Genomic DNA, 21,753 nt, shown 5'->3' with positions numbered 1-21,753 from the left:
GTGGAGTCTGAAGAGGTGAGTCTTCAGATTACGGGCGGTATTGCTGCTTTTACTTAAGTACTTCTGCCACTGCCCCCACCCCCCCACCCACCCACCCCCCTGCAGGAGAAGGCAGCCAAGTGGAGGATGCAGGACGGTCAGATGGACGGGCTGACCACCAACGGCGTTCTGGTGATGCACCCTCGCCACGGCTTCACCCAGGACTCCAAGCCCGGCCTGTGGAGGGAGATCTCTGTGTGCGGCAGCGTGTTCACCCTGCGGGAGACGCGCTCCGCTCAGCAGCGGGGGAAGATGGTGGGTTTACAGTATATATCGTCTCTGTCGGGTGGAAATCTTGAAAAATTTCCAAAACTTTTCAGGATTCACATTCAAAAGTAGCAGATCTACGAGCGTTTCGAGCTTGTAGATCTGCTACTTTTGATGCTTTTGTGTGACGCTGTAGTATGATCAAGTAGGGCGTTAATTTTACGGAAAAACACAAAAATAAGGTTTCTGTCCGACAGCGATGATATACACAGTGTACACGACACGTGCACACACAATTGATTAAAATAAAATAAAAAATAGACCAGTGATTTTCAACCTTAAAAAAAATCTTATCTTCTCATGTGTTTCACTTTTCGTCCACTAGGTGGACAGTGAGTCTCAGGAGCTGGTGGACGGCTCGCTCATCGACCTGTGCGGGGCCACCCTCCTGTGGCGCACGGCCGAGGGCCTGGCGTGCACGCCCACCATCAAGCACCTGGAGGCCCTGCGCCAGGAGCTGAACGCCGGGCGGCCCCAGTGTCCCGTGGGCTTCAACACGCTGGCCTTCCCCAGCCTGCGGCGCAAGGAGGTTCTGGACGAGAAGCAGCCCTGGGCCTACCTCTACTGTGGGCACGTCCACGGGTACCACGGCTGGGGCGGGCACAGCCAGGCTGAGGTGAAGAAAGTATATAGGCCTGTCACGAATATTATATTGTTGCTGTCGGGCAGAAACCTCCTATCTCCATATTCAAATTTGTTGTGTTTTAATGGTCAGAATCGTTTCCATTGATCTACACAGTATAATAATATGAATTAAATCTGTTGACACATATCCGAAATATCCTATCTACAGGCTCACAACCTATCACATCGCGACCCATTATGAGCTTGTAGATAGGAATATTTTCCCAAATTAAAAAACTAATATTGTGTTAAAATTATTAAATATATGGCCTGTTTTGGCCATAGTGCATTTGTGATTCATGATTGCAGTCATAGTCAGGCATTTCTTAGTATATTTCAGTAATAATAGGCTTAGTGTAAGTTATTTCAGTAATAATAGGCTTAGTGTAAGTTATTTCAGTAATAATAGGCTTAGTGTAAGTTATTTGTCACATCTGCCGTGTGCAACTTTTGTTACAAAGCCCCCAAAAAACAACAAACAGAAATGTAATTTTGGTGGAAAGTCCAAAACTGTTACTTTTCAGGATTCAAATTCAAAAATAGGAAAAGTAGCAGATCTACACACGGCACATTTTGAGCTTGTAGATCTGCTACTTTTGATGCTTTTGTGTGACGCTGTAGTATGCTCAAGTATGGCGTTAATTTACCAAAAAACAGAAAAGTTTAGAATATGGAGATAAGAGGTTTCTGCCCGACAGCAACGATAATATGTTCTCGCAATTATTTGAACGACTAATTAATAATCAACTATAATAATTTTATGATGGTGACAACCCCCCCCCCCTACAGGTGGAAGCGGAGGGCCAGGAGCGTGAGTGCCCCATGTGCCGGGCGCGGGGCCCCTACGTGCCCCTGTGGCTGGGCTGCGAGGCGGGCTTCTACCTGGACGCCGCGCCGCCCACCCACGCCTTCGTCCCCTGCGGACACGTGTGCTCGGAGAAGACCGCCAGCTTCTGGAGTCAGATCCCGCTGCCCCACGGGACGCACACCTTCCACGCCGCCTGTCCCTTCTGCGTCCAGCAGCTGGCGGGAGACGCCGGCTACAAGAGACTAATTTTCCAAGGGCCTCTGGACTAACTGGGCATCTGGATTAACAGGGCCCAACTAGGACTAACTGGGCCCAACTAGGACAAAGCTGGTTATCAAACTTTTTTTTTATCTCAAGGACCTCTCGGTTGGTACAGTATGCATTAAAAGGCCATGGAAACCCCATGACAAATGGAACCCAAATGGACCCATAAAGCAGTGGTTCTCAAGCCTTTTCATGTCAGGGACCCCCATCTGATTTTTTTTTGTGCAAGAGATCCCCAGAAGTAAAGATGTGTGTTAAAAATGATCGCTTATAAAAAAACAATATTCAAACAATATTCCCCTAGGCTGGCAGAGGGAGTGTAGCAGCGCCCAGGATTACTTAGACAATTGGCACTGGGTGAAAAAAATGGGGTTGCAAAATCGTGGGATACAAATTTTTAAATAAATAAAAAACAATATTCAAAGCTCATAGCTCAAAGTGATGCGCTATGAGCTTGTATAGCTTGTATATTTTTAAATAGCCAAAGTATAAAATATGGTTAAAGTGGTTCAAATGATTGTGACGCTACATTAACACATTTTTGCTGGGGACCCCCCAAGGACCCCACTTTGAGAACCACTGCATTAAAGGCCATGGAACCCCATAACAAATGGAACCAAATCCTGTAAGGGCCCATTTGGTTCTTAAAGGGCAAGAACACTTTGGTAGATGTTTGGCTTGACATGATACTCCAAACATGGGCACGAATCAAAAATAGTTGCTCCATTGTCTGAATCAGCTTTGTTTGCGTTCGTTTACATGCTAAAAGAGTGACTTTGAGAGCTGTTTCACCGTACAATGTAAGTCAATGAGGAGCATTTTGAATGATCAATGACTAATCAATGGAGCAATTATTTTTTAATTTCTTGCCCAGCTTTGGAGTTAGTTACATCATGGCAAGGTAACTACACAACCCAAACCTCTACCAAAGTGATCTTGCCCTTTAGATGTATCGGGGACCCCTTGGAACCCCCTCAAGGACCACTAGGGGGGTCCCAGGACCCCCACTTTGAGGACCACAGCAATAGGAGACAGCTCAGACTATGTTTTTGTATTTTGTGCCCTAATGGGTGAAGCAGATCGTGGAGAAAGTGCTATTATGAGCCTTTCAATTTTCATAACTTAAAATATTTTCAAAAGAGTTAGAGAAATGTGTTCTACTTTTTCTCCAAAAAAAAATCAAGTGACCTTCTTTGACAGTTCTTCTGTTATATGTTTGAATTAAACACTATTTTTGTGACAGTTATAGATAATAATATATGCGACGCTAACATGGACATATTTGTCTCACAATGTATTTCAGGACCTCTTGACTTGAAAAATGTAGGATTTATGTTTGTGTGATAATATTTGTAGCTTTTTTTAATATATAAAATATTAGCTTATCGAAGACATGAATGACCTCTTCCGTTGATCTTAAAGTGGCACTACGTAACGTTTTTTTTATGAATAAAATAAAAATGTTGTCCAATCTGTATGGTATAGTACATACATGGGCAACTGACAGCCCGGGGGCCACATGCGGCCCCCACCTTCACTTAATGCGGCCCGCTGGTTAACCCATTTAGACCGGAGGCTGAAAAACTTCAAATATTTATTCAAAAAGTAAAACAAATGTATGTTGCTATATAACTGTACATAGCAACAAGAACCCCAAAAGGGGTTCCCGTCCTGAAAGGTATAGTTACAAATAGGGGTTCCTGGCCAAAATGGGTTAATATCAGAATACTGATATATTATTGATTTCAGCTGTTACAATTCCAAACATGCAAACATGACCCGCTTTAATTACTTCAGACTATATTAGTAGCTTAATGACTAGCATTAAAATTGTCTTTTTTATGTACAATGTATTTGTATTTAAGTTCGTAAAGTTAACATAAGTATAAATGCATTCGAAATTGAATACAAATTTTACTTTTCAGGATTCCAATTCAAAAATACAAAAAAGAAAACATCTGGATTCCAATTCAAAAATAGTTTTCTCCATAAAACAATGATCTTAATCTTTAATTATTATTTATAATATAAAATCAAGTTACTTGTCTGGTTATGTGTCCTCTCTGTGTCCTCATTGCTACCTCCTCTGTGTCTCACTGGATAATTGCATTAATTTGCTGCCTTAAACATAATGTTTTGGCCTCATTAAGAACAACGTTGGACTGTCAATCGATAAACGCTGTCAGGAAAATACACTTCTGACAGAAAACGATTACTAAAGGTATGAGATTAGGTGCTCCTTACTGTCAATATCTCTTATCTGACCTGTGTTCACGTCTATTTATGTCTGTGGCATTTCAACCGTTAAAATGAACTTTCATAATTACCCCAATTTGTTTTAGAAATGTTTAAGTGTTTGAGTCTACTTATATTGAACTTGCAGCCTTTTGTTTGTTTGTCACTCATGCCTTAATCCCGTTGCTGCCCTTGACTGTTGTTGCCATATTGTATACACTGCAATAAAAAGGTTTTACATAGTTGACAGACATCCTTGTTGCCATTTTATTCTTCTTTTACAAAGTGGTGGAAGAAGTACTCAGATATTTTACTTAAGTAAAAGTAGCAATACCACAATATAAAAAATACTCTGTTACAAGTAAAATGCCTGTGTTTAAAATGTTACTTGAGTAAAAGTACAAAAGTATCAAAATACACTCAAAGTACCAAAAGTAAAAGTACTAAAATGTTTGAAAATAGCAGATCTTCAAGCTCACAACGCGTCAAATAGCCTATGTATAAAATTGGGCTAAAGTGGTTAATGTATGTTTTATAATATAATGATTTATATCTGCAAAGTAACTAGTAACTAAAGTAAATGTACTTAGTTACTTTCCACCACAGGCTATTTGTGTTTATATTTGGCAGCTTAGGACATTATACCCACAGACTGGTTGTTAGAGGGTTTCAACAACTTGTGATTCCCAAAAAGGAGGCAAAAAGGCTGGCAAAGTATTGTGCTGTCTCTGCTATAATTGTCAGCAACCACATACTGTATTGCGGAGACGCTGCTACTTATACCCATACTGAGTGTTATGCTTATTGTATTATTATATCATGAAGACATTATGCCATGATTTTGTGAGTGTAACCTTATTGCACCTATAATATTTGTGTCCTTGTATAAGTCAATTCAATGTAATTAAAAGGAGCTTTATTGAAATGGGGAAAGTATGTACAGTTGGGGGGGGGGGGGGGGGTACAGCATTGTGTTAAACAGAGCTATGTCACAGTGTGACATTATATATACCTGTTGTTGCCAAGGTAAAGCTTTTTGAAACAAAATGAATAGCAGAAATCTTTCAAGATGTAATCCCAGCTGTGACCACTAGATGACCAGCGTGAGCTACGACCATCAACAACGTCCCAAGGAAGAATAATTGAGTCCCTCCTCATGCACAGTGTTGCCATGTCCGTTTATTATAAGCGACTTTGGGCTTGTTTTACTGTAAAGTTGCTTGTAAATATTTCTGAAGTGGGCTATTATTTGGGCTTATTTCTAAAGTGTAGTTGTTTATTTGGGCTTGTTTCTAAAGTGTAGTTGTTTATTTTGGTTTGTTTCCTATTGTTGTTTAAACCAGTGTTTTTCAAACATTTTCATGTCAAGGACCCCCCAAATTAATATGTATTTGTCTGCAGACCCCATCTGAAAATAGTTTTATGCCATTGCCAGGGACCCCTATTAAAAATATTTGTGGTGTTTTTTTTTTTTTTTTCCCCACTCAGTTTTTAATTTGTGAAAATTTTAAATGATAAACAAAGATTCAGTAAAAATGTGAAGGAGAATGCCTAAAAACCCTCCAGGGGCTTGAGAAGTGGCATTCTCTGGGAATATTTGTACATTCATAAATTGAATAAATTAAATCAATGTGGAATATACACATCTATTACAAAATAAACATTTATAGACATGTCATACAGATGAAGAAACAAAACAAATAAAGGCCAATATGGACAATATAACAATATAACATTTTTTTTAAATAGCCAAAGTGTTCAAATATAGCTTCTTTTAGGCTAGTTTTCCTAGACCTGGCTGCTCACAAAAATCTGGCAACACTGAACTAAGTGCATTGTGGTTAGTGTGTACCGGTTGATGATGTTGCTAGCAGCAGTGCTGCTAGGCTAAAGCTAGCTGCTGTAGTTCTCTTTATGCTGTGTGTGTGATGGTGGAAGAACTGAGCCTCTGGAACCGCTGTGTTTCACCACACGACAGGTATGCTTATTAATAATATGGTTATTATGGTTTATTACCATAACCTTTAAGCAGCACGTTAAGCTGGTTATGTATGAATGTGAGGCTCAGACAGTTAGCCACGCCGGGCCGTCTGACAGGCAGTCAGATGGCTAGCATAGCAGGCTAACTGTTAGCATTGGCTACGTGTAAGTACAGTGGAGCAGATCATATCAGATGGACTCACTGTGACTGCATCAGCATATCAGAGGCTTTATTATTATTATTATTGTTATTATTATTATTATTATTATTATTATTATTATGAGTGTTATTATGATTATTATTTGTATTATTGATATTATTATTGGTATTATTATTATCATTATAATTGCTATTATTATTTGACTTGCTTATCCAAAGCAGGTTTGATAAAGTGCCAGTCTTGATTACATTTGATGTACCTATTATTATTATTATTATTATTATTTTTACTATTATAATTATTATATTGTAAAATCCTTTGAAATGCTGTTCATTTACAGTAACTCGGTGTACAAGTACCATTTGGTTACATTTGTGAGTTAAACATTGATAAATTAACACTGTACAGTACAGTCAGTGTATTATAATGATGATAATATATAATAATAATAATAATTATTATGTGAGTGCAAAGTACACACTGTCACCGTCTTACTTAGATGCAGACTGAGAGTAATGCAATTAGTAAAAGTAAAACTATCCACTATTACCATTATGTCAGTACAGTTTAGGTATGTCCTTTAACCCAGTGGTTCTCAACCTGTGGATCACATCACATGATTTTGGGGGGGGGGGGGGCAGATGACAGTACAGTGTCAGTGACAATTAAAAGGCTATTTTCACAATATGTATCTGTGGAACAGAGTCAAACTAAATGTAATGCCTCAACTCCTACAATTTCCAACTGATTGTCAGGGTGGGGGGGTCCCCAGTTCAAATATTATTATATTGGGCGGTCCCCAGTTGAAATATGATTATTTTGGGGGGTCGTGGCCTGAAAAGGTTGAGATTGAGAACCACTGCTTTAACCAACAAGTTGGTACATGGTAGTACCACTGCCAATATGAATGCTCTGGCCCCTTATAGTAGTAACCACCACCAGTGCGCGGCACTCGGTGACAGAGATGTGTTCCCGGATTGAATGGGTTATGATAAGCTAACAACTCACACATATGTAGGAATTTGCAGAAATGTGCAACTGTACTATATATATTCTCTTCAAACTGACTCGCATGTGTGTCCGCAGCACTCTTCGTTACAGTGACATGTAACATGTCTCTATTGCCCCGTTCAGATATGCAAGATTTGCAGGCAACGTGTCTGCGTATTTGATTTTGGCGTCATGTGTGAACTGTGAACGTGCACCGAATTTTGAGTGGCCGCAATCTTGTTTCGGCATTCATGCCTGCAGCTTGGGACCTACAGTACAACATTGCAGGCTAAAGCAGGGGTCTTCAATCAACAGGGGGTCCTCAGAGTTACTACAGGGGGGCCGCCAAATCTTTGTGTGGTGATTTTTCTTTAACCATTTGAACCCTTTTCTGCAGGAGAACTTTAGCCAAAAATAGCAGATCACAACGCCTCGCGCTGCAAGGCGTTGTGATCTTGTAGATCGGCTATTTTTGGCAAAGAGGTATAGGTGTAGAGGGGGAAAAGAGCAGACCAAGAGAAAAAAAAAATAAGTTTAATCTGAAACACACATTTTATACAATATAGAGGGGGTCCCTGCTTCATCTCTCTCTCAGCTAGGGGGTCCTTGGTCTGAAAAACTTCCCTCGTCTAAAGTCTTTGCGGAAAGCAAGTTTGAACACCGTGCCGGTAGCATCATGATATTGCTTGCCTATTCTGAGTGCGACTCAGTATTCAATATTAGTATCTTTCTTTTTTACATGAATGGATTCAACAGTTGAACGCGCTGATGATATGCCATTATGGCAGTTTTCCAACTAAGATCTAAATGTGAATCTGGCAGAAGTCACGTGAGGTGATATGAAGACAGTCTGGTTTATTTGTGTTTGTCTATGTTTATTATTTTGGTAGGCAATGAACTGTGTCTGCCTGTGATACTGTGCTAGTGTGCTTTGTTCACTGTTTTGAGCGTCCACCCACCCCGTTCCCAGGCTTTTCTCATCTCAAGAGGAGTATTCTTGCCCTTAGGGCAGGACTTCCGCTGTAATGTACTTCCCCTGGTAGCTGTCTTTAACGACCAGCCACAACTTCACAACGCAGGTTTCAAGCCCAGAGGGAATGTCAACAGATCTGCAAGGCATCAATGAATGTAACTTCCTTGTACTTCCGGTTAAGACACTCTCAGTAGCAGGTCTTGCCCCAGCTGTGAGGCAAGGCTCTATAACCAAAGGCTTTTGCCGCAATACTTAGGGATCATCTTTTGCTCTCCTGCAGGGGGGGGGGGGGGTGCTACGAGCTTGGAGAAATCGTGAAAATGTGTGCAAATCTTTGAATTGTATGTTTTTTAAAGCAAACATTTTTAACTCAAATCTTTGCTTCTGGGGGGTCCCTGGAACAAAATATTTTGAGATGGGGGGGGGGGGGGGTCTGTGGCCAAATACATATCATTTTTGGGGTCTTTGAGAACCACTGAAATTATAGCAACACAAGTGTATTTAAAAAACTGTTAAGAACATTTGTAGAATTGGCCAAATTGCACAAAGTTTCATGATTTTTCAAAAATAGCAGATCTACAAGCTCATAGCGCGGCACTGAGTGCTGCGCTAAGAGCTTGTAGATCTGCTATTTTCAAATAGCCAAAGAAATCTAAAATGACAGATGCTTTCCTGGATTGAATGGGTTAAGTATGGGTGGTACCAGATCATGGTTGCTCCCTCTAGTTGTTGCGCTGTGGGTGTCACTCACTCTGGAGAAGTAGTTAGTCAGGTATGAGGGCACTGTCCCTTTGACTATCCTAAATACCAATCCCATTGTTATTTATTTGCTTAACCCTGTCTTCTACACTGAGCCATCCCCAAACTAGCAAAGTGTGTTGGAATTAGGTGGGTCGTCATCATCAATCATGGGCTTAAAGGCCGAGAAGTGGTCGTAATGAGTTTGTTTTGGGAGGTCTGAGGCTTTAGTTTAGATAACACAGGGAGGAGGGAGGCAGAGGGGGGGGCATGTTAAATCAAAGCTGTACATGGAGGGGAGGACAGCTTCACTTCCACATCTCTCTCTCTGATCCTCTTCCCACTCTGATGGGATTAGAGGGGCTTGCCTGTTGTCTTCTCCACGCCAGAGACTCTTAGCCTGCTTACTCCAACGCGTCTAGTAGTAGACTAGACTCCTCCAATGGCAAAGGGCCTGCACCCTTTTTACACACTTTATGTGTGTTACACATGATTCTACACAAACCCTTGGCAGAGGCAAGCATGCTGAGTACCATCCATCCTCCTCATCAGGAGCAGTTAGGGGTTCAGTAGGTTCAGTCTCACGTAGACCGACAACTATTCCACAATCTCCGAATGGCATGCTTACCATGCTATATACTAGAGCAGTGGTTTTCAACCTTTTTCATGTCAAGTTCCATTATTTATTCGCCATTTGAGCCACGGATCACCATTTGATTAGATTTAGCCTCTCAGAGCCAAAACTTTGAATATTTCATCGTTGGATAAGATTTTGTCCACAATTCCATCCATGCTGTATTGATGTTGGTACCATAGGACAGATAAACAGGCCAACGTTGATCAACATTGTATTTTTTTTATTAAGTAATGCAGATGTTTAACAATAATTTAACTCTTGAGAGCGTAAAATTTCATTTTACACTCTCAAGAGTTAAAGATCTATAAGGGTCCCTTTGGTTATCAACTCTTCATCATTTAGCTGTGGACCACCTGGAACCTCCTCAAGGAGAGTCTGGAACTACACCTCCCGAAAGCCCATCTGTTCGTCATTTCCGTTCACAAAAATATTTTTAAAAGTATCTTTACGTTTTATTCTAGAATGTCTATTTCTGATAAGCAGCCAGCTATATAATATATGCTTTGATTATTTTAGATTTTTATTCAGATAAATTAATTGAAACGGAAGTGGGGAAGAGAAGGCGTCACGTCTGCTTTATCCTCTGTGCCATCACTCGATGCCGTGCTATGAGCTTGTATATCTGCTATTTTTTTTATAGGCAAAGAAATCTCTAAAATGACACAGATGTGTTCCCGGTCTTAATGGGTTAAAGTAGATCCAGGAAGTGAAACCTTCAGGTTCCTAGACACTAGACAGCCACCTCCACCACAGTGGTTTACCAATGTGTGTCACTGTCACTGTGTCTGACTCAGTGTGATGCATGCTGATGCATGTAGGGCTGTCTGTCATGAATCACCATCGTGACATTTTACTGGACCATTAATTGTCACACAAGTAATTGCGATTAGCAATTTAATTGTGTTTTTGGAATTGAACGTCGGGACATATTACAAAAATGTTTTACTTTCTGTTTGCCTTTTAGCCTTATAAACAAAGATTCCACAGAGCAGATAATATGACTTAAATATACAAAGAAATGATTGACATCCATAACTTTATAACAAAGGGATTCTACCGGTGCGCCTCAGCCTTAAACGGCCAGTCCGGTGCGTCACATGGTTAGGGACAACAGATGCAGAAGAGATCAACGCCTGAGCAAAACGGAGTCATCTTGACTCTGAGGAAGGTCGAAAGACCGAAACGTCAGTCACTCTGTATACTTGCTCCTAAATAATAAAAGGCTTAAACTGTCTGTGTTGCTCCAGCGTTGATATCTTCTGCATCCATAACTTTATACTTTCAAAATAAAAATAGTGGAAACAGCAGTTCTACAAGCTCACGATGTGTGCGACGCGTTGTGAGCTTGTAGAACTGCTATTTTTGGATAGTTTTAACATGGAAACGATTGCGATTAGACAATTGTCATCATTGTGACATGCCTACTGACAAGGGTGAAGTATAAAGGGTAAAGTGTAGAGTCAGTATCACTGGGTGCAGTCAGTGCAGAAGGAACGAATGCCTCCTCAGCTGTTTGTTCCAATGAGGAAACAACACTTTCACTTCTGTTTTGAAACGCAAACGTCATCAACCCCACGTGAATCATTTATGGAACTCGGTTGTACCAAGTGTGACAAAATGAGCAGCGTGCTTTTAAAGCATCGTCTCAAAGGCCAGTCCACACCAACGCAACTCCTTGCAACATCTGCACCTTTTAGAGACCGTTGCAGCGGTGTGGATTAACCTTTTTCATGTTGTTTGGAAAGTGAAGATCTATGCTAGCTCGTATGTCTGTCCAAGACGGTTAGTTTTCAGGAAATGGGGGGGGGGGGGTCCAATCCAATGTAGTTATTATTTAGTCATAAGCCCTTGTTAATGCTTTTCATTGGTTCAAAATTGATGAACCCCACAGACACACTTGACCACTTTCTCTTTCACTTTGAAATTGTTTTGAAAATAGCTGATCTACAAGCTGATCAGAACCCCACAGACACACTTGACCACTTTCTCTTTCACTTTGAAATTGTTTTGAAAATAGCTGATCTACAAGCTGATCACATCTGAATATACAATAGTGTGCTGTGAGCTTGTAGATATGCTATTTTCAGTTTTCACAACTTCTGTGAGACACTGTTGTACATTGAAGTATGGTATTAATTGATGGGGAAAAAAGTGAAAACCCGAAAAAGTTGAAATATGGAGAATGAGAGACAAAGTTACTGCCCGACAGCAACGATATATTTTATATGCAGTCATTTGTTTATTTTTTGAGCATTTAGTTGATACCCATCCAGAAATAGCAATAAGTTATTGCTACTAGGATTTTTTTATTATGATTTACTGCTTTATTATGACAGTGTTTTTTTTTTTCTTTTTTTTTGGGGGCTTTTAGTTTATAGGACAGTAGACAAACAGGAAATGGGGAGAGAGATGGGGAGTGGCACGTAGCAAAGGTCGTCGGGATCGGGATTCGAACCCGTGACACACTGTCAGGCTACATTGCAGCCTAGGTACCCAGACCGCTACGCCAGCGGCCCGGGCCTTATTATGACAGTGTTGATGTTCAGTGGTCTAATGCCAGTGCTGTGTGTGTGTGTGTGTGTGTGTGTGTTTGTGTGTGTGTGTGTCCAGCTAGCCTCCTTGGAGGGGTGTCCCGATGCCATGGCCTCCAGTCACGGCTCGTCCCCAGTGCCTCGTCCCGGCGGTGGAGGAGGAGGGGTCAGTGATGGGGTCTACTGCAAGGACAGGGGGGCCGCCTCGTCGTCTCGGCACTACAGGCCTGTCCGCTCGCTGCCCGACGTCTGTCCCAAGGAGCCCACCGGTGAGAGAGCCCCCCAATACACTGGAATATGAATAACTCTTGAGTTCAATTAACACTGAGGATTTTACTGTGTACTGTATATCGTCTCTGTCGGGGCGGAAACCTCATATGTTCCAAAACTGGTACTATTCAGAATTCAAAAGCATCAAAAGTAGCAGATCTACAAGCTCGAAACGCGTCTCTTCGCGCCGCGTTTCGAGCTTGTAGATCTGCTACTTTTGATGCTTTAGTGTGACACTGTAGTATAGATCAAGTAGGGCGTTAGTTTACGAAATAATTTGAATATGGAGATCAGAGGTTTCTGCCCGACAACAACGATATTCGGTCAGTGGTCACGATATTCGGTCAGTGGTTATTTGAGCCTCAAATAAATTGAGGCTCAATTGTGCGGTAACAGCTGGAGCGTACAGTACAACCATTTGTTGCTTAACAGGAAGTAGGAACCATTTGACTAATCCTGCTTTGATTTATAACCCAATGAAAGGACCGTTTCATTGTCTATTCACGGCTTCTACCATGTCGTTGTTGTCGGGCAGAAACCTCTTATCTCCATATTTTAACTCATTGACTGCCAGAGTTAAAACATCGTCTACTGTCCCCTTTGCCTGCGAAAACGGCGATTTTACTGTACCTTTGAAAAATCATGGAATATTCTCTGTGTCCGCCATCCTCATGGAGACGCACGGGGGTCCGGTAGAATCGGGGGAAAAAAATGGCCAGCCGCGATTCTCCATTCCAGAGCGAGCTGTTTGGAGGTGGCTTGTTTTTTGAAAAACACTTAGAAAACAACAGAAATCTGAGAAAAAAATACTTTTATAAATCCTTTAACATGAAAGGTGCCTAGCTTTTTTTGTTGTGATCACGTGATTTCTGGGTGTACTCTTCTTAACCCATTTAGACCTGAGGCCGATTCTAAAAACGCCTTCTAAATTCTGACCCAAGTTTTCTGAAAAACTTCAAATATGTATTCAAAAATTACAAAAACATTATGTTGTTATATACTGTACATAGCAACAGGAACCTCAAAAGGGGTTCCCGTCTTGAAAGTTATAGTTACAAATAGGGGTTCCCGCCCCAAAATGGGTTAAGTCGACTTTTGCAGTGTGGGCGTTTGGATGACGTCTCGCCAGAAGTCGTTCTTGGTAGTGAATGAGTTAACTTTTTGTGTTTTACTACAGCGTCGCATAAAAGCCTCAAAAGTAGCAGATCCACACATGCGTTTTGAGCTTGTAGATCTGCTACTTTTGCTGTTTTTGAATTTGAATCCTGAAAAGTAACCGTTTCCACCCGACAGAGACTACTGTATATATTGTACAATATAATAATAACATCCCTTCACTATTGCCATAATAACGTTGCTACTCCTCCGTTCCCCATGTGGCCCTTCTTGCAGGCGAGGCCCGCGGCGGCCTGTGCGAGGGCCCGTCCGTGGTGGCGGAGCACGACCGCTGGACGGTGTACAGTTCGAAGGTCAACCTCCCGGCGGCGCTGAACGACCCACGCCTCGCCAAGAGGGAGTCCGACTTCTTCACCAAAACCTGGGGCCTGGACTTTGCCGAGACCGAGGTCATGCCCTCCTTCTACCTCCCCAACATCACCAGGGAACACTTTGGCCCCTATCTGCAGGAGACGGCCCAGGTACGTTTTTAGGGGTCTTTCGTTTATGTCAATTGCAGTGGTGGAAGAAGTACTCAGATATTTGACTTAAGTAAAAGTAGCAATACCACAATTTTAAAATGCTCTGTTACAACTAAAAGGCCCTGTGTTCTAAATGTTACTTGAGTAAAAGTACAAAAGTATTGGCATCAAAATATGCTTAAAGTACCAAAAGTTAAAAGTACGAAAATGTTTGAAAATAGCTGATCTACAAGCTCATCGCGATGTGAGCTTGTAGATAGCCTATCTATAAAATGGGGCTTAAATGGTTAGTGCATGTTTTATAATATAATAATGTATATCTGCAAAGCATAAAACTAAGACTAAGAGATGTAGTGGAGTAGAAGTAAAAGTATTGAAATTTGGAAATACTCCAGTAAAAATACCTCACAATTGTACTTAAGTACAGTACTTGAGTTACTTTCCACCCCTGTTTTTTTTGTTTTTTTTTTATGTCAATTTCATATTTTTTTTGTTTTTGTATTTTGTATTTTTTGTCTCTGTTTTGTATTTGTGTTGTTGTCTTCCCCAAAAGGACCACAATGGGGAAAAAAGCCTTTGGGGTTTCTTGTGTTTTCATCCTTTTGAAATCAATTAAGTGCTTAATCCAGGGGTCTTCAACGTTTGTCAGGCTAAGGACCCCCTAGCTGAGAGAGAGATGAAGCAGGGACCCCCCACCACATATCGTATACAATTTTCTTGCAGATTAGGTTGTATTGGATTCATGTTAATGTGTATTTTCAGACAGTTAACCACTTAAACCCTAAAAACGTGTACTTGATCTGCTCTTTATTCCCTCTACACCAAACCTCTTTGCCGAAAATAGCCGATCTACAAGCTCACAACGCCTCGCTGTGAGCTTGTAGATCTGCTATTTTTGGATAATGTTCTTTGGGGGGGATGCAGAAGATCACAGGAAGGACTTGTGTGTGAAGACTTGTCTGTTTGGAGGTCGTCCAAAATTGGATACACGTTGCACAAAAGTTGCTCCAATCGGAACCTCTCCCTCCGCTGTAAATGCTCCGAGATGAGGTTCCACTGCGTCGGGTGACGACACCGGCGAAAATTGGCCACCATGCATGATTCTTACCCTTTTTTCCGCACATCGTATCCAAAAAGTAATATGTTTTTTAATTTTAGCGGCCAAGAACATTTTACAGACGGGTTGAAACAAGCGTTTAAATAGCTTTTTTTAGTCAGCCTGTGGCATGTGTTCCCATTGTGCAATTGACTATTTTAAGATTAGAACATTTAAAGTGGTCAAACTTGCAATTTGTTCCGAAGCATCTCCCATAAAATCTTAATAGTCTTGGGTATTTCATATAAAAGCAAAGGTTAAAAAAGCCTAAACATACGCTGGTAATGCAGCTTGACGGCGTGTCGTGGGTTCGACTCCTGATCCCGACAACCTTTGCTGTATGTCCCCCCCCCCCCCCCATCTCTCTCCCTATTTCCTGTCAGCCTACTTTCCTATCAATAAAGGCAGAAAAAGCCCTCAAAAAATATAAAAAAATCCTCAATCTGTGATTTCTTCACCTGGTTGGCACTATAAAGAACAGCAGGAACAATATTACTAGAACATCATAATTTTACATAATTTGTGTTAATTGTTTAGGAAACGGCGTCTGTGTGTGTGTGTGTGTGTGTGTGTGTGGGGGGGGGTGGCTCCTTCCTTTCATAATGTTTCACAGATCTTGGTCATACAAACATTATCAGTGGTGAGATTTTATTTTGCTGTATGGGTAATACCTCTGCCTTCACTGACGCTGCAGTATTCAACTGAGTGACTGTCACTTTAAGTGCAAGCTGTACAGTAACCCAACACCTGCCGCTAACCCCCACCTAAATGACTGCTCTGTGCAGTGAAACATGGAAAAAATGCCATCCAATCACTGTGCAGACAGATTCATAATATGTAAGGGTACAGTACCTTGTACTTGCACACAAGCACATACATGTGTAAATGCAGATGATTGGATTACTCATTATCTGGGTTAGCATGTACAAATCACATATGATTGCCATACGGGTAAGAGTTCAGTGTCCTCCTGCCTTGTGGTTAGAAAGACTGTGCCATAATCATCTATAATATATCTATAACCACACATTTGGCTGTGTTCAGGGGAGGGAAGCCTGGTGGGGCGGGCAATGTTCGTCGCAAAAGATAAATATTGTGTCTCCAGTGACCCAGACCTAAAAAAAAATCCATTATGAATTATCCACTTAAGCCCTATTTAATAGTGAAATTAGCCGACCTACAAACTCACAATTTGTCTCGATGCGTTGTGAGCTTGTAGATCGGCTGTTTTCAATATTACTTGGGGAAAAAGTTTTTTTTTTTTAAGATTTCTGAAATTCTTTTGAAAAGTTTCTTTTTTTTTCTTTTTTATATTCTGGTGGTCTTTTGAAAGAATTTACTTACAACCCATAACAATGTGTTCCGACACATTGTTTGTCAAACAAACACCATTAGCGACCACTACAGGCTGGGGTGGCACCTGTCAGTCAGTAGGGCGTTTGAAATGGAAGGAGTAGGACGAGGCTCTATGTCCTCCCGGTGGGGGCTCCTCACTGGCAGGTAGAGCCAGTAGGATACAACAGCTGTGGCAAACCACATAAATGTGAGGGGAGGATTCATTGGCTTAACGACTAAATTGGGGGGGTAGAAGAGGGGTACAAAATTATTGGCTACTCTATTAGTAAAAAGCAAGAGCATAGATTTAATTTTTACTTCTCTCATCATTTATTCATTTGTTGTTGCTTTTTTTTTAACCACAATCACTGAAGCCATCTGTATATCTTCCTATTTTTAGAGGGAAAGAATCCATGAACGCTGTAAGGCCATCTGTCCCAACAAAGACGATGTGGACTCCGTCTCCTGTGTCACCGCCAACCACGGTATGAATTATTAAAACACCTCTGTGTGTCTCTGCAGCCTGCTGCCTCTTATGGCAGTCTGAACCCTGATTTATACTGTTTTATGACGCTGTCACATGGCAAAAATAGCAGAAGTATAAGTTAACCCTTTAAGACCTTGAGGCCAATTCTAAAAATGTCTTCTAAATCCTAGCAGTTTTCTGAAAAACCCTTATGTTGCTATATATCAGTGGTGCTCAAACGTTTTCACGTCAAGGACCCCCGTCTCAAAATATTTTGTTCCAGGGACCCCCAGAAGCACAGATCAGAGTTAAAAATGTTCGCTTTAAAACATATATACGTAGTATATATTCAAAGATTTGCACACACTTTCCATGATTTTTCAAAAAATTGCAGATCTACAAGCTCATAGCGTGGCATTCTGTGCCGCGCTATGAGCTTGTAGATCTGCTATTTTTGAATAGCCAAAGAAATCTTAAAATGACACAGATGCGTTCCCGGTCGTAATGAATTAATAGAGTACAGTATGTTTTATTTTGTTTGTCTGGTTAAAGTATTCAATCAATCCATCAGCTTGTATCATTGCTCTCTAACCAAAGCTTTCTCTTCCTCAGAGAAATCCAGAGCAGACCTGGAACAAGTTCCTAAGGTAAAAAATCTGATGTTTTTTATCACAGCGCTAAGAAAGACAAACTGAAATGGAATCTTCTCCATTCATTACACATTCCTGATTGGCTTCATACTGTGGTTCCATGCACTCATATTGTACCGTTTTTTGGTTTGGGAACAGTTGTTGTTTTGGGATTTTGAGATTGTGCAACAATCATAAAGCAGCACTTGTCAGAAAGTTGTTGGCTTGGAAAACACAATGCAGTTAAAACTGGATGGCTTATGATATTGTTCTTAATACACATGTTGTTAGCTGTGTTGAGTAATTTTGCCATGTCATTTCATGAAAGGTATTTATTCCTTTCTTTTTGCCCATCATTTTGCCACTTCCTACCTGGACAGACCCGGAGGTCAAAATCCAACAGGTCTTTAGTGGAACTCTTTGGTGTGAATGCATAAAACTGGATGAATGAATTTAAACCGGGACGGTAATGCTGTGGTTCTATGGGGTGTGTACTGTGTAGTTCTGGTCTAGTCTGTTCCATAGCCTGGACGGGTGGCTGGTGGAAATGCGTGTATGGATTAGTGTTAATACAATATATTAGACGGCTTGGTTGAATGCTTGATTCTGATTGGTCAATCACTGAATTCATCGGCCTGTTATTTTTGAATAATGACGGCTGAACTCCATAACAGACCGCTGTCTAATCAAAGACTCGGAGCACCTGTCTCATGTCAATCTGCGTCGCTTGATTTTGTGGCGTATCCAACATGACAGCCATGTACACAAACACACCATGTCATTTACAGCTAAACGTTGCTCTCAAGAATGTTTTTGAAAACATTTGAAGCGAGAAATAGACAATGCAGTAACCGAATATTGATTCTATTTTATCAACACTTCCTTACTTTTTTTATCAATACTTTCATTACCATAAGCAATTAAATCCTCTGTATTGTTACTGTGGGTCAATGTATTAATTTCTTTATCAAGTAGTCATGTAATAAGTGGGATAATCAATGTTTATTTATCAATAATGACCTGCTCCCCATCGATTATCCCTTGCATAACTAGTAGCACATCTGCAGTCAGTGGTTAGAGGTGGTCTCTGTACTGTTGGGTTTTAACCCATTAAGACCTGAGGCCGATTCCACAAAATCTATATCAGTGGTTCCCAAACTTTTTCATGTCACAGACCCCCAATATGATATGCTTTTGGCCGCCGACCCCCATCTCAAAATATGTTGTTCCAGGGACCCCCAGAAGCAAAGGATAGAGTTACAAATGTTCGCTTTAAACAATATATATTAAAAGGTTTGCACTCATTTTCACGATTTTTCAAAAATAGCAGATCTACAAGCTCGTAGCGCGGCACTCTGTGCCGCGCTATGAGCTTGTATATCTGTTATTTTTGAATAGCCAAAGTGTAAAATAATGCTTTTTAGCTCAAATGAAAAAGTGACACAGATGCGTTCCAGGGCTTAATGGGTTAAAGCCATTTTTGCACCTTAAATCTACATTCCATGTGAGGGCAGTCAGATGAATTGAAATCTGCTTGAAAGCAGTGTGTGTAAGAACATTTAAATAAAGATGATCGCTTTGAACGCTATTGGGTGTTCCTGTCACCGTGCAGCATTATTCCTTGGTCATGATCACTTGCAGTAATATAATTATTGTTGTGCCACATGCACGCATGTCTCAGCTGTCGCTCATCACTCATCATGTCTCACGTCTCTCATCATGTCAGATCTTCATGAGGCCAGACTTTGCGCTGGACGAGCCGACCACCTTCAACGCCGTGCTACCCTGGTCGCACTTCAACAGCGCCGGAGGGAAGAGCACCAGAGACATGACCTCCTCCAGACTCCTGCAGGAGAAGGTCAGTGTGTGGCTGCATGCTGCTGCTAAAGGCCACGTGAAGCCCAGGGATGATCAGGGATTCATATGAGAGTTAAAGACAAAAAACAACAAACAAAGAGAAAAAACAACAAAAAATCTATATCGTTGCTGGCGGGCAGCCCACAACGAGTCGCGCTGTGGCGTGTTGTGAGCTTGTACATCGGCTAGTTTCGGTTGTTGGTTATTTGAAGATCAAAGAGTATTTGAAGTGATCAATCTAGCAATAGAATACATGTTTTAGAAGCGTCTTCCATAAACATGCATGGTCTCATATAAATGTCATAAAACCAAAAAAGGTTAATGCCTCAAATCTGTGATTTCTTCAACTTTGTTGTAGAATAGAGTTCTCAACAGGCCTGAAAATTAAGGCCCAAACACCCGGAAAATTTTCACTATGTGCTTAATTTCCTCAAAGTCACGCATCCAACAAGCTTTGAACTGAGCAGATTGGACCTTCCGTTCCAGAGATAATGGCCAAAACATCTTGAAAACGGCCACTTTTGATCGAGTTTTGGCCATTGTCGCCTGTTTTTCTTTAATAACACGGGCTAGGAAGGTCGGATGGCGACAAACTAGATACCTGGGTACTCACTTTGAGTTGCATCCAACACATCCACTGTCGGCCTTACCGTTAGGCCTCTAGGGGCAGTTGAAATGTCCTTGTTGGGGGTAATAGATTTTTTTCCTCTTTTTTTCTTTTTTATTCACGGAACCCGAGGCTCGGCCCAGCCCGACCAATTAGCATAGATTTTGGGCCCGGCCCGAAAACATCGGGTCGGGTCGGGTTCGGGCAGAATTTGTAGAACAGCAGCACCATAAGGTTTAGAATGATGACCTAAAAATCATCATCATTAGACTTTCAATCAAGAGATTTTAATGTTTAGCTTTTTATCCCATATCGTCTCCTAGTTAAGTCACTACCTGGACGTGGTGGAGGTGAGCATCGCCCGTCAGATCTCGCTGCGCTCCGAGGCCTTCTTCCACGCCATGTCCTCGCAGCACGAGCTGCAGGACCGGCTGCGCAACACGCACCGCGCCGTGGCCGTGCTGCGCGGCCGCACCGCCACCATGGACCGCGTCATGTGCCAGGGCCCGCTGCGGGCCGTGCGCACGGTGCTGACGCGGGACAACTGCGTCAAGCTGCACGGCAAGCTGAAGCTGATGGCGGCCGTGCACCAGACACAGCCCACCGTGCAGCTGCTGCTCTCCACCTCGGAGTTCGTGGGCGCCCTGGAGCTCATCTCCACCACCAAGGAGGTGCTGCAGCAGGAGCTGCAGGGCATACACAGCTTCAGGTACAGTGGGCTTTGGAAATCGAGTGTGTACTTGTATTACTATACTTGTGAGGGCCACAAAAACGGTATAAACAAAATGTAAGCTGATAAATGGGTACTCTTTCCTGATTGGCTGATGATTTGCAACCCACCTGAATTTTTTTTTTCTGTTTATTAACTCATTCAGTGCCAAACTTATTTCTGTCTTTATCACCCCTGTGCCAAGGCCAAAAATACATTGTAAAAAAAAAAGTGCTTAGGAGCCGAGATACAGCCTTTTTCAGTAAGAAGTTAAACAAGAAGTGAATGGAGCAGCAAATCTTCAAATCATCATATCTTGGGTTCTGAACATTTTTCGATTTTTTCCCCCATTTTTTTTTCAATTTTTTGAATTGCACTGAATGAGTTTAAGAGCTGGAGAGACAGGGAGACTCCTGTTACTGAACAAACACTCTAGTCCAGGGGTAGACAACCTTAGGCACAGGTGCCAACATTGGCACAGGGGAGGGTGATCACTGGCATAAGTGTGAGAGATAGGTATGTTATTGCTCTAATGAGTCTAATGATCATTACATCCTTTTTTTTATTTATTATTATTTAGAGTAGCCCAAAAAAAAATCCCCTTTTTCTCCCCAATTTAGTCGTTAATTCCTCCCCACACACATTTCTGTGTTATCACTGCTGTCGTATCTAGATGCTCGGACAAAGCCGGATGCACCACGGTGGATTCGAACGCACAACCTCTGTGGTGGTGGGCAGGGACTTAACCACTGTGCCACCCGAGCGCCCATGATGATCATTGCATCCTGATATTTCTAAAGAAGAAGAAACAAGAAATGTATTTGGGCAATCAAAATCAGTTCGAAATATTTATTTATTTATTTATTTATATTTTGATGTGTCATAAGGAAAACTTAATGT

The 21,753-nt window shown here is 41.5% G+C and overlaps 2 protein-coding genes across 3 annotated transcripts in view; both read left to right on the top strand.

The window, feature by feature from the left end:
• The window catches only part of LOC308103797 (E3 ubiquitin-protein ligase pellino homolog 1-like), a 30,826-nt gene extending 26,344 nt beyond the window's left edge, over positions 1 to 4,482 (top strand). The window contains exons 6-8 of the mRNA XM_080453970.1: positions 106 to 294; positions 632 to 922; positions 1,720 to 4,482. Of these exons, the coding sequence (XP_080310096.1) occupies positions 106 to 294; positions 632 to 922; positions 1,720 to 2,007 (768 nt within the window). The 3' untranslated portion in view covers positions 2,008 to 4,482. The remainder of the gene's footprint in view (positions 1 to 105; positions 295 to 631; positions 923 to 1,719) is intronic.
• Positions 4,483 to 6,088: 1,606 nt separating this feature from the next.
• vps54 (VPS54 subunit of GARP complex) overlaps positions 6,089 to 21,753 on the top strand; it is a 41,502-nt gene continuing 25,837 nt past the window's right edge. For both annotated transcript variants that reach the window (XM_080417076.1, XM_080417077.1), the window contains exons 1-7: positions 6,089 to 6,215; positions 12,327 to 12,516; positions 13,910 to 14,154; positions 16,986 to 17,070; positions 17,664 to 17,698; positions 19,407 to 19,538; positions 20,468 to 20,853. In XM_080417076.1, the coding sequence (XP_080273202.1) occupies positions 12,357 to 12,516; positions 13,910 to 14,154; positions 16,986 to 17,070; positions 17,664 to 17,698; positions 19,407 to 19,538; positions 20,468 to 20,853 (1,043 nt within the window). In that variant the 5' untranslated portion in view covers positions 6,089 to 6,215; positions 12,327 to 12,356. The remainder of the gene's footprint in view (positions 6,216 to 12,326; positions 12,517 to 13,909; positions 14,155 to 16,985; positions 17,071 to 17,663; positions 17,699 to 19,406; positions 19,539 to 20,467; positions 20,854 to 21,753) is intronic.

This window comes from Gymnoscopelus braueri (genome assembly GCF_963280865.1).
Source record: "Gymnoscopelus braueri genome assembly, chromosome: 2".
NCBI lineage: Eukaryota > Metazoa > Chordata > Actinopteri > Myctophiformes > Myctophidae > Gymnoscopelus > Gymnoscopelus braueri.
Note: the sequence above shows the minus strand (reverse complement) of the source record. Positions and strands in the feature narration are given on the sequence as shown.